Genomic DNA, 13,056 nt, shown 5'->3' with positions numbered 1-13,056 from the left:
GGGTCTTAGAACTAAGGAGATTCCTGCGATATGAAAAAAAAGTGGCAGTGTTCCAGAAAAAACACTCCAATTCCTAAAACAATCTAGGTTAAAAATTCCAAAACAAATCTTAACCCTTTCAGGACGGATACATGCCCAGCGTCTTAGATTGTCTATAAAATCACAAAAGAGAACTAGGCCACCATTTTCTTCAGTAAAATTGTTCATCTAGATATTGGGTTTACAGAAAAAATATGGGAGCTTAAATTTGACTGACCATGAAAATTCAGATATCCGAAACCGTGGGAAGATTTCGATTCTAAGAGCATGTGAATAAAGTTGAAATGTTTGAATAATTCTGAACAGATGGGTGGTCAGATAAGATGGGTCATCCTGAACGTTAAGCCAGTGATCAATATTCAGGAATACGAGATGCTCAAGGTACTTTAAAATGCTCTCAAGCTCAGCCCACGAATCTACCAGATCAATCAAGTCATTTGCAATGTCCTCATCATCGGTATATACCCAATCCGATGCAATAAGCATATGATCCTAATTTCCATTAACATGAGATCCAAGAGACAAGGTACCCAAAATTATCTTGAGTCAACATCAAGCTGCACAATGACAATGAGGTTTGTTCGCAGGGCCTTAGAAGCACTGGGTTCACGGACTTGATTGATTAAGTAGTTCATACATTACGACTTCCAGGACGTTTTTATAACCTAAAAAGTCTGTAGTAGCTTGTATAATTTATTTATTTATTTATTTCGTCAACCGACGTAGACTAGTACAAATACATATACTTTTTTTTCTTTCGTAATGCTATAGTAGATTATGAAATACAATTAAAAAAATATTTTTGCTAAAGTTGTTTGTAATTATGAATTTAATTTGTTGAATTTCTTATGTTTGTTTTTTGAAAATATTGTTTAATCAATAGCTTCGCAGTGTTGATTATAAACAGCCATCATTCGGTTAAGAGGTCCAAATTTGGCATAATTTGTTCGGCGGTGGTTAGTGAAAAATAATGTCCTATGTCGAAGTAGCCGAGAAGGTATGTAAAAAAAAGAAGGTATGTATTTAATTTCGACAAAATTTCAGTTGAGTCAACACGTTGAGATACTATATCGTTAACAAATAAAACCGTTGCCAACTCTCGACGCTGTTTCAATGTTTGTATGTTTATAAGCATGCAACGTGATTCATAAGATGGAAGAGGAAATGACGTCCAACCTAATTTACGAAGAGCGTCTAGTAGACATTGTTTTGTACTGATTCTATTCTTTCTTCATGTGTGGTAAAGTAAGGTTAAGTAAATAATAATTGAAGTCACATCAGCCCAATGGACTTACTGGGATATTATATCATACATCATTCATAAATTGGTTAATTGCATAAATCGAATGATCCGAACTCCAAAATAATAATTGGTCTATAATACATTCATTCCTCTATGAGTCGCTTAGGAAAGGACCATTGACTGAAGCATATTCGAGATGTGCAATAGAAGTTCCTTGGAAAATTATTCCAAAGAACCATCAGAGTGACCGAGAAAATATTTTTAGTATGGCATCATTGGCTTCCATGAGTCGATATCAAAATAAAATTTCAATGAAGAATTAGAAATTTTGAGAGATGAGCCAGCTCTGGATTGAAAATAAAAAAATTCCATAACACAACAATAATAAATTAGCAATTGTAAAAGCAAAAATTGCAATTATGAAATAAGAATTTTCCATAAAGAAATCAAAATGTTCAACGAATAAATACAAAATTTTCATGAATAAATCAATAACAATTGAAAAAAAAAATTGTAATTATTTATTTCTAATATTGATGATTCTGAAAACAATACTGAAATTTCTACAGGAACGCTAGTAGGAGGTTTTATTTGCATCTCTAAGATTACATATTAACTTTGTGATTCTCTGTTAAACTTTTCGTTGTAGGAGTTCAGTTCAGATGCTTCGCTGAGGTTAATATCTTAAGAATTTCCAGTAGCCCCAGAGCTATGGAAGGTCCCAAATACTCTAAGAAATCTATAGGGATATTCAGTGATGAACTTTATAGTTATTTAAAAAAAAACATCAATAAAAATTTAAAAAAATAAAAATATAGGGATATTTTGGAAAATTTCTAAACCATTATAAATTTTTCTCGAAATTTTTATAAGATACTAGCGAAAGAAACCCAGCTTTGCCCAGGTCAAGATGAATAAATCACTGTGTATTCATCTTGGCCCGGGTGTTGCAAATGTCACAATGAACTATTTGCAGCACCGCACTCTAGATCGATTTCCGTGCGTTTGTTTTGTTTTGCTCAATAGCTGACACAAATTGTATCTTAATGATTTTTTTACATTTCCCCGTTAAATTCACCAACTTTTTGTATATACAAACCTTGCGGATCCCAAAACGAATCAATTGGGGAAAAAATCTTGCAAATCGGTCAACCCGTTCGCGAGTTAAATCGTCAGGAAGGAAATCTCAACTCATTTTTATTATATAGATTCGCGAGTCCACATTTTTTTGTATTCTCCTGATGCATCGAAGGTGTACGAGTTCTAGATATCCTAATACCCGATACACATTACAACATGATAACATCATCAAAATGTTCGAATTCATGAAAATTTATAATTTCCATGCTGGGTTTAGTTTGATTTTGAATCAATTGAAATTGTCCATCTTCAAAATTGATCGGATGACCCATATGTTTTAGTTACATAAGGTTTTATTTTTTTATTTTTGTACTTGAAAAAAACCACGTGGTCATAGGGGGGAGGGGGGTGCCTGCCAAATGACCACGATAAGCCACATGGGGGGAGGGGGGTTGAAAATCTTCAAAAATATGACCACGTGGTTTCTGGATGGCCCCCAGAACACAACGAGATAGGGAAGTAATCGAGATGTAGAAAGCAATAGATTGGAGGGACCGAGCGAACCATCGACATAAGGAGAGGTATCGAGATATAGAGCATCGAGGTGTAGAGAGTCGATTGTATTTAACTGCAGACATGTCATCATGAATAAATCGAAACTCTTGGCTTTCATACGTTTAAATATAAATCTAATTTATCTAATCTTTTCAACAAGATTATTACTATGAGTTGGATTTTTACGGGCAGTTATACTACACAAGATACGTAATATTACGTCATTCTGATTCTTTGCTACAAACATTTCGTTTTACCATCAATTGGCTATTCTTCTTTCATTAAAACATTCAATGCGAAACGTTCAAATATTAAAACACTTTCAACACTAATCATAACTTCTTATCACGTCTGTACCTGTCTCACTCGCTGCAATCTATCGTTCAATTGTCTGCATCTGCACCATCTGCTGTGCCGGTGGCGTATCCTCTATGTGCGTTTTGTTACGTCCCAAACAGCTGGCAAATGCCGTGTCCCCTCGGCCAAAGTTTTCACCGTCCTGCAAGCTCTGTGGCATCGCTTTACCGTTGGTTTCCGGTAGGAATAGAACCCACGTTCCCGATATGAGTGATATAGCTCCGAATATAACGGCGGGAATCTTGGGATCGAACGTCTGGAACAGGATGATAATGGGTGTGGAAGCCCCGGCCAGACGGGCACACATTGATCCAAGACCCATAGCGGAGTTGCGCACCACGGTGGGGAACAGTTCGGCGGAGTAGTTGTATATGACGGCGAATGATCCAGCGATGAACAGCTTGCCAAACATTACTACGGTGGTAGATTCAATGCTTCCCTTCGTCAGGTATGTTGCAACAATACAGCAGATACCGCCGGCCAACATCAATGTGCTGGTAATGGATCGACGGCCGAGTTTATCCAGAAGGAAAGTGATGGTGATGTAGCTGGGCATTTCGACTAGGGCCATCAGGAAGAGAATTAGGAATGGATTTCCTCCGAGATTTCCGGAGCTTAGAGAGAGACCGTAGTAGGTGATAGAATTAGCGAACCAGCAGAGGCACACATTCAGGGTCATTTTGCGAAGATTGGGAGTTTTGAAAAGATCGGTAAGGCCTGCGGAGGCCGTCGAAGCAGCTTCGCTAGAGAAGTTGGATTTGTCCTTGGATAGATAATATTCTTTATCTACGGTCAATCCTCGGCCGTTCATTTTGACTGCCTTGGCAATGATATCAATAGCTTCGCGCTTCCGATTCTGCATCCAAAGCCAACGTGGTGATTCGTCCATGACCCACCAGTGAGCGATGAGTAAGACACCGTGCAGTCCATAGATAACTTGCAGAAGCATTCGATCGTGGATTATAGCACCCCACGCTGCAACCAAAATAATTCCACCAGCGAATGCTGCCTGGAACGAGATTCCGCACGGTGTTCGTTTGCTTGGGCCGACCAGTTCCATGGTGAGCACGAATCCAGTGATGTAGCTTCCTGCGCTTCCGAAAATTCCATACAGATAACGAATCACCAAGAACGAGTAGTACTCTGGGGTAAATGCCACCGCAACACCCAGAATCAGTTGCAGCAATCCCGACCAGCAGAATACTTTCTTACGACCGACCTTATCGGCAAGACCTCCCAGCCATACGGCTCCGGTAAACACTCCCAGCATGTAAACCGTCTGCGCCAGAGCTCCCATCCACTTCCGATCGCACACCAAATCCCACTCCATCGTTCGCGATGACTTGTAGTAGGTGGTGTTGTACACATAGGAAGTACAGGTGGTCCTGTTCGATCCATCGAACATCCAGCACGACTCCAGTTCGCCATCATTGTTCAGGGGAATGTACTCTCCCAGCGCATTGTAGTCCAGCACCGAGCTGGTGGTGTTGAACGACGTCGAGTCGACGCCCTCGATGAAACATCGATGCTCCGGGACGGCTGCCACCGTGACCAGCGAGAGCATGTGGAGGCCAGCTGTGATGGCGGCCAGCAGATGCAGCACGAATTGGAATGCCTGATAACGACCGAAGTCGCCTGCGGAAGAAACAACGGACAATAATAAGGAGATGTTAAATATGTTTGTGAAATTTTGGTGTGTTAATTAATTTTTGAGGGGCGTTTCTCGGTGCGAATTAGTGAATGACGTTCGAGGTGTGACTTCATGCGTGAGATATTTTTTTGGGGGATCGTACCATCATCTCGCGTCAGGGGGTGTTTGCAGATTCTATTTTAGGTCAGATGATAGTGACGTTCTGTTCGCATCAGCTGAGTAAATGATTGATGTTCGCTGTGGAGCAGAATAATTCTTTGTTCTGCTTGTGCAACTTGAGCTGGTTTCAGCAGCGAAAGATTTACTATTTCATTTGTGCCATTTTGAGCTAATGTCATCGAACTGACATAGTTGGGGAATGAGAACGACACATGCCTTCACCGTTCTCTCGATCTATTAATACAAGCTATCTAATTAACTATCGTCCGAACAACGAACCGATCGAGCCCATCAACAGCGAAGCGAAACAAATTGATACAAATTGAGAGGCATCATCATATTCCGAAATTCCGGCTGTCATCAATTGAGCTCAATTGGGATGTTTTGATCGGGGTGGCGTTCTGTTGCCCCGCCATATCGTATCTAACGGATTGGCGCGCATGTCATCATAAATGGGCAATTTCTATACGATATATTTTACTTCCGAACGGCATTGATATGTCAAGTTTTGATTCGAATCATGCCTCATCTATTGCGATTTGTCGAACTATACTCAATCAAAATTCAATTTTTCCCGATTTGCCAAACCAATCATTGATAACACGCTCTTCATGCATGAAGTTGTATTTCAAACACTACGATATTATCGATGTGTACATTAGACAATGAAACCACGAAACTGCGGTAGAATATAGTTAGTAGAGAACGTAGAATGTTAACATGGATATCTATTTATTGACGTGGATTAACAACACCGTAGCGTAAAATCAAAAATGACGTCCACAGTTTAAGGGAGGAGTGGTTCTAAAATTTTATGACAGTGCATACACTTGGTATACAAAAAAACGTGACGGAGCCCCCGGTGGGGTTGGTCTAAAAATCTTAAAAGTTAGTGGACGTTATATTTGAACCACCTCCTACTCAATGAAAAAGAACACAGTATACCTGTGTTTACCTAATTTTGTATTATAAAAGGCCTAAAAACAACATATTGATTTGAACATCTGCTCTAAATGATGATAATGATGATGATAACTATACCATCTGTTGTAGAAAGGCACCTATCTGTATCACTGATAATATATGATAAACGGTTTGATCCTGTTGATATGATTTTTGTCATTTCAACAAACACCTGTATGAAGGAAAAATCGGTGGGGTGGTTCCATAGGCAGTAAAACTCATGCAATGGAGAATGGAAAAAAAACCTCCTCCCAGAAGATATTTTGTACAAACAGAAGTTAAATCAAGGCCTCCTCCTATCCCAGATCGACCCAATAAACGTAGGATTTTTATATAAGACTTAAATAAAACTACCCTTAAATTTTTGTTCAATCAAAGTTAATTGCCTATTTCCGGGGATTAAACCACCCGACTTGGACATTTTTTTTAAATTCCATAACAAGTATTCTTTTCCACAAAAAATTAAAACTTTCCATGGAAATAATACGAAAACTTCCCTATAGAAATATAAAAATAAAACTGAGCATTTTTCTATATCTCTTTCTTGAGAAGCGTTTAAAGTTCATGGAAAATGTCATTAGAATTTTTTTCTTGCTCTGTATTGACTATTTTGTGGAAAAATTGTAATTTTGTGTGGAAAAAATATTTTTATTTTGTGAAAAATTTTGTAGTTGTTTATTGCTAATATTGATTTATTCATGAGAATTTTGTATTGTTTTTACATGGATCATTTTGATTACTTTATGGAAAATTCTTTTTTTATAATTGCGGTTTTGCTTTTGAAGATGCTAATTTGTTTTTGTTTTGCGGGAAATTCTCAATTATTTATGAAAATTTGACAATATTTGTGGAAATTTTATATTTATTTATTGCTTATGTCTTGATTTCTTTATTGGCAATTTCCTATTTTTTTTTCATTTAATCCACTGAGATAGACAAGCAACCAAGCGTTCACCATTTTTCACATGTAATTGAGTAAGGGTATACGAGAAACACATTTTTCCCTGGGAAAACGAAACAAATCGATATTTTGCATCTCTATGGTGATTCGAAAAGAAAAGAAACAAAATATGGATTTACTTTCGAGACTTCGGAAAAGAATGAAATCAAAATCCTTTTGATTTGAGCATTTTTGTTTTTACGAGGAGAATTTTTCTACCGGTAAGAATCGAACGCACATGTCCTAGTAAGCTAGACGGGCTGTCGTTTTCCACATAAAAAAGTAAGACGAAAGAAAATAACCGAAACATGCATATTTTTATCTCATCGCGAAACAAAAAGATGTAGCACCAAATTCGTTGCTTCATGCTGCCAACATGCGTGCTCGATGCTAAAAAAACACACAAAATAATTAACAAATCTAATTCTTTTCCATTGCTTTGTTTCCATGGGATGAATATCGAAGCTATGAGATGAAGCCCAGGAGCAGGCCTGGGAATTGTCGCGTTTGTCAGTGACACCTGACAAGATACATAAAAACATGGTCAGTCAAAAAAAACTTGTCAACTTCCAGTTTTCCGTCGCACGGCTGGACCCCCACGACCAGATGACAACTTTTTCCAACCGCGACAATTTGCTTTTGTTGTATGTCTTGTTAGAGCACACATCTGCGACAAAAGTGTGACAATGCATACAGTTTCGACTCTGTGCACGACACAACATTGGTCCCGAAAGTAAGTTATGTCGCATCTTCTATTTGTCCGTCTGCGTGGAGGAGCAATAGCAGCGGACAAATTTAAAACCTATCATACCGAAAAGGGCACTTTATAATTAATTATTTCTTTTTTCTTTGACAGATTTTCTGATTAGAAGTAAGAAATTTTATTCAATTTATGCGTTGTTACGTACATTATAAGGCCGATACAAATATTTAAAATCTATTTTGTCTCCCCCCCTCGGATTTTTTTTTGCCAAAAAATAATATTTTGAGGGGGCAACAAAATAAAATTCGGATAATTTTGAGGATTTTCAAAACATTTTTTAAGAGAAGTCCGAGAAGTTTTTTGATTTTTTTATTTTAATATTTATTTTTTATTATCCCCCCCCCCCCTTGACCTTTCGGAGACCAGTAGGACAAAAAGTATATTAAATATTTGTAACGGCCTAATATATAAACAAAAAAACAAGTGTCTCTTGCATAGAGAAAGATCCCCCAGTGTCGAATAACTGAGCCTTAATGCAACGCAAGTTTGCTCGCTTTTCACGCGGTTTATTGAGTTTTCGTGCTTTTCAAGCGGGTTTTGGATTAATACGATTTTTTTAACCGATTTTGTTCACGTGGTTTTGAAAAAAAAAATCGGAGCCAACGAAACAGCGATTTTTGATAAAGTCGTTTTTACGCGGCTTTTGTGATTTACGCGGTTTTGACTTACGCAGTACAATCGTCCGCGTAAATATCTACTTCAGTGGATTCTGACCGGTACACCGTTTGAAGCAATTGCCTGATAGACGTTTATTTGACTGCAATATTTTATGTATAAGAGAAATACGGAATTTTATTTGAGCGAATATCCTACATTAGGGGCAATTAAGGAACATTCGATACATTTACTGTTGTAGGGTCGTACACTTATTACGCTGCATTTTTCTGTGTTTTTTTCGAAACCCCCTCCCCATGTAAAATTTTTTTCTTACACATTATTTTTTATTTATATGGAGAGTAAGAAAATGATAGTACTCCCCCCATAAGTGCTTACGTGATAAGTGTACTGTCATAAAACGCTCATGCGGGCTTGTTCATGCTATGTACAGCGTGGTATGTTTTTTAGTTTATGTTGTTCAAAATACAACAGCTTGTGTGCTCGAGTGTTAATGGCCCGCTTAAAAGATTTCTGGATATAGATCATTACAAACCATTCGTGATTTTTAAACATACATTTTAGATATGTAATTAAATGACGGATTTTGGTTAAACAGGAGGAGCTGGACTAAAATCACCAAAATTCGACACATTATTATTATGCCGTACATATTAGCCGGCTTCAACGGCTAAACCCAGAAACCACACCATTGCAGTGGTTTCCCCACATTTTGTCATCAATTCATAATGACAACATTTTGCTGACAACGACAACAATTTTTGTCGCGACAAAATTCGAAGGTGACATGACGAACTTTTTTGTCAATAACCATGACAACTATTCTAATCCGTCTGGTTGTGCAAAACCTTAGTCGTGATGGAGAGCGTCACACGACAACTATATCGTAACAAAATAAGTATGTGACAAGATTCAAAATGTCTTGTCGGAGCGAGAGACCAGTAGTACGCTGTATCGAGCTACGTTGGTTAGGTTTTGTTGTGCAGTTTGAGGTGACTGTTTTCTCTTTGGTTTTGTCGCATGGTTTCTCTGTATGAAGGTGACAAATCCCAGGCCTGCCCAGGAGCAATAGCCCTGAGTATTAGTAATTTTACATTTTTGTAGTTGAGTTACTGTTTTTGACCAACTGATTTTTTGTAAGTAGCCGGCTGTAGTAAAACGCTGTGGTTTTCATGAAAATTAGGGTGGGCCACATTTAAAGAAATATAAGAAAATAAAACTATTTTATCTGCAGAGATACGGGTATACAATATTCTGCGCAGTTGTAGTTCAGCCAGTTGCCAAGAATTTTCCTAAAAAAATGTTTCTCTAGCTCCTAAATTGACTGATTTAGAGCAATTTCCCCAAATTTACTTAGAGTGACCCTATAAAACATTTTTTTGCTCTAACTTTTATGTTGCAAATTTCTCAGCAATGTGGTGTTTAGATCACTTTTGGAGCTTTGCAAAGCGCAACTTTTCATGTACTTAGCGTTGCCATATCTCATGCGGATGAAAAGTTTAACTTAAAACAGTCTGACCCTACCCTCAACGGATTTCTTAGAAACAGGTTGCATTCGACGCACAATTCTGTCCCATTATTTCCTATCGAAAATTGGCCGGATCGGACTATAGGCTTGGAAGTTATGGTCAAAATATTTTTTTTTTCATTGAAAAGCGCGTAAAAAAGTCTAGCTCACTGTTTTTATACTTCCTTTCAACCGATTTCTTCGCAACAGATTGCATTCGACGCAGAATTCTGCCTCATTGTTTCCTATTGAAAATTGGCCGGATCGGATTATGAGCTCAGAAGTTTTGACCTAAATACTATTTTTTTATCGCACGAGAAGGGCTCCATCACTTCTAGGTGGATTAATCTGGGTTTTTCAATTGATTTACGCCTCCAATCATAGTGCTTACTACAGACGTCAAATTATAGATAAACCAATTACGCCAAAATTGCTGGTGCCCCATCATAGCCAGAGCCTGGTGCCTGCACTGCCCATGGTGCCCATTTGCATTTTTGTCGGTTTTGAGTTAAGCTTATGAATCATTGCAAAAATTTTAGTTTTTTGAGCTGAGCAGATGTAACTAGAAAGTTCGTTTCAGAAAACTCGAAGGGGAAGGGTCGTTTGGCCGAAACCCATTCGGCACAAAGCCATTTGGCCGAATGCCACTAGGTCGAACAAACCATTAGGTCGAAACCCATCTGGCCGCAAGTCATTTGGCCGAAAGGGTCATTTGGCCGAAAGGCTCATTTGACCGAAAGGGTCATTTGGCCGAAAGGGTCATTTGACCGAGAGGGTCATTTGACCGAAAGAGTCATTTGGACGAAAGGGTCATTCGGTCGAAAGGGTCATTTGGTCGAAAGGCTCATTTGGCCGAAAGGGTCATTTGGCCAAAACGGTAATTTTGTCGAAAGGGTCACTTGGCCGAAAGGGTCATTTGGCCGAAAGGGTCATTTGACCGAAAGGGTCATTTCACCGAGAGGGTCATTTGGTCGAAAGGGTCATTTAGCTGAAAGTGTCAGTTTGGCTGAAAAAAGGGTAGTTTGGCTGAAAGGCTCATTTGGCCGGAAGGGTCGTTTGGCCGAATGCGAAATTTATTGTTGGAATGAGATTCTGCGGCTGCACCTCAGAAATTATTTTTTCGCATACCATACATCGTATATCTGATCCAAATATGATGTAATTGCTTTAGTCAGAAAATATGACTTGATTACAAAATTCATCCTTCTTCAGACGATATTCTTAGGCTATTTCTTTTAAAAATGGTTAAACTAAGCAAAATTTGACCCGACTGATCGAGCGTCTGTTTAACAAGGAGGTGCGGCTCCAACAGCCTCTCTTCTGGCATCCAATGGCTGAGTATGAAATGTTATTCCCCGGAAGCTATACCTAAGATGGCAGCCCCATCCCGGTGGATAGAGAACCTTGAGCCAACAACCTACTGTTCCCGAAACATCAATTTGTTCGAGGATCCGATAATGAAAGAATGAAGGCCTGTCTTTTGGCAATTTCAACATTTTACTGTTGTTGGAGCTACCGTAGGTTCCTGAACATTTGTCGTGTTGTTTGTTGGGTTCGATTTCTGACCATCCCGGATTACCCAACAAACATTGGGAGCTCACATAGCGCTTATTCAACCAAAAATAGTCTTCTTCAGTTGAAAAACTAGCTTATTCAGCTCAAATTGTTTGTTGGGTAATTTTTTTTTACGTTGTAGTGCATGTATGCCGTATTCTTCTGACGATCTATCTTCGTCTTCAGAGTAGCTATGAACGTCGACATTATTTACGTCATTTCGGGTGCCGTGGGCAGACCGGTAAAGATTCGGATCTGTATCATCGATACGGTGGTTGAGATCCAATAAACGTTCTAAATTATACACACGCGTTGTGGCTAATTTTGACTGGTAATGGGGTCGCATATTCTCCCATACAATCTCAAATATTGCTCGTGATGAATGAGGGCGTTTGAGGCACTGGTTCAATTTTTCAACTTCCGTGACGAACGCCACGAATGTCTTTCCTCTTTTTTGACGTAGCTCTCGCAACTGAGTACGTATCCCCCTATCACGATTAGGATTGCCAAATCTAAATCGGATTTCGCTTTCGAATTTTTCCCAAGAATCGCAATGATCTTCCCTCGTAAACCACCAATCACTTGCTTCTCCCTTTAGTTTATAATGAATTTTGTCTAATAACTCTATATTAGACCTCTTCATGTTTTCAAAAAGTATCAAAAATTCAACCGGTCAGCCCTGAATCACAAATCTTATGCTAAAATAAGTCTCCTGTCAAATTTTCAGCTAATTCGGATACAATTTCGAGGTGGCTCAAGTCGATTTAGTGTTTTTGGGTTATTTTCAATTTTGAAAAAAATCTAACAATAGATATAAACGTCGAAAACTATCGCAACAACCTCTATACATAAGCTTTTGGTGTATTTTACAAGTCTTGTGAACATTGCGATTCGTTCCGTACACGTTTTGTCCATGTTAAAGTGATTTTTAAGCTTTTAAGTGCATAAAATACTGTTTCCCCCAAAAGTCGTTGCTCTAGAAAATTCTTAAGTTTATGACAAATGATTTTTAATTTATTATATTATTATTCCTCTTTTTTTCCTGGAAATTTGAGTAACATAATTGCCCATGTGCGATTTACCGTTAAATTCTTAAAAATCAGCAGCTGAACATTTGTCATAAATTTGCACGTTAGGATTTCTTCAAGTAAGTTGTTCGAACAAAACATAAATCAAATCATATGATATTTGATGCTTACAACAAACGACTCCCAAATTTTGTTAATTTCACCATATGTCTGCATGCTTTTAACATTGAGTGCATCGTAGTAACAAGTGAAATCGAAGCTTTTTTGTTTGAACAACTTGTTTGAAGAAATCTCAGCGTGCAAATTTATGACAAATGTTCAGCTTCTGATTTTTAAGAATTTAACGGTAAATCGCACATGGGCAATTATATTACTCAAATTTCCAGGGAAAAAAGCAGAATAATAATATAATAAATAAACAATCATTTGTCAAAAAATTAGGAATTTTGTAGAACAACGACTTTTAGGGGAAATAGTATTTTTATGCACTTAAAAGCTTAAAAATCACTTTAACATGGACAAAAAGTGAACGGAACGAATCGCAATGTTCACAAAACTTGTAGAGCACACCAATAGCTTCCGTATAGAGGTTGTTGCGATAG

General features: G+C 38.1%; 1 protein-coding gene across 2 annotated transcripts in view; it reads right to left on the bottom strand.

Annotated features, from left to right (window-relative positions):
* Positions 1–3,029: 3,029 nt before the first annotated feature.
* Positions 3,030–13,056, bottom strand: part of LOC134226048 (organic cation transporter protein) — a 59,975-nt gene continuing 49,948 nt past the window's right edge. For both annotated transcript variants that reach the window (XM_062706561.1, XM_062706562.1), the window contains exon 3: positions 3,030–4,909. In XM_062706561.1, the coding sequence (XP_062562545.1) occupies positions 3,294–4,909 (1,616 nt within the window). In that variant the 3' untranslated portion in view covers positions 3,030–3,293. The remainder of the gene's footprint in view (positions 4,910–13,056) is intronic.

Source organism: Armigeres subalbatus, chromosome 3, assembly GCF_024139115.2.
Source record: "Armigeres subalbatus isolate Guangzhou_Male chromosome 3, GZ_Asu_2, whole genome shotgun sequence".
In the NCBI taxonomy this organism is placed as follows: domain Eukaryota; kingdom Metazoa; phylum Arthropoda; class Insecta; order Diptera; family Culicidae; genus Armigeres; species Armigeres subalbatus.
Note: the sequence above shows the minus strand (reverse complement) of the source record. Positions and strands in the feature narration are given on the sequence as shown.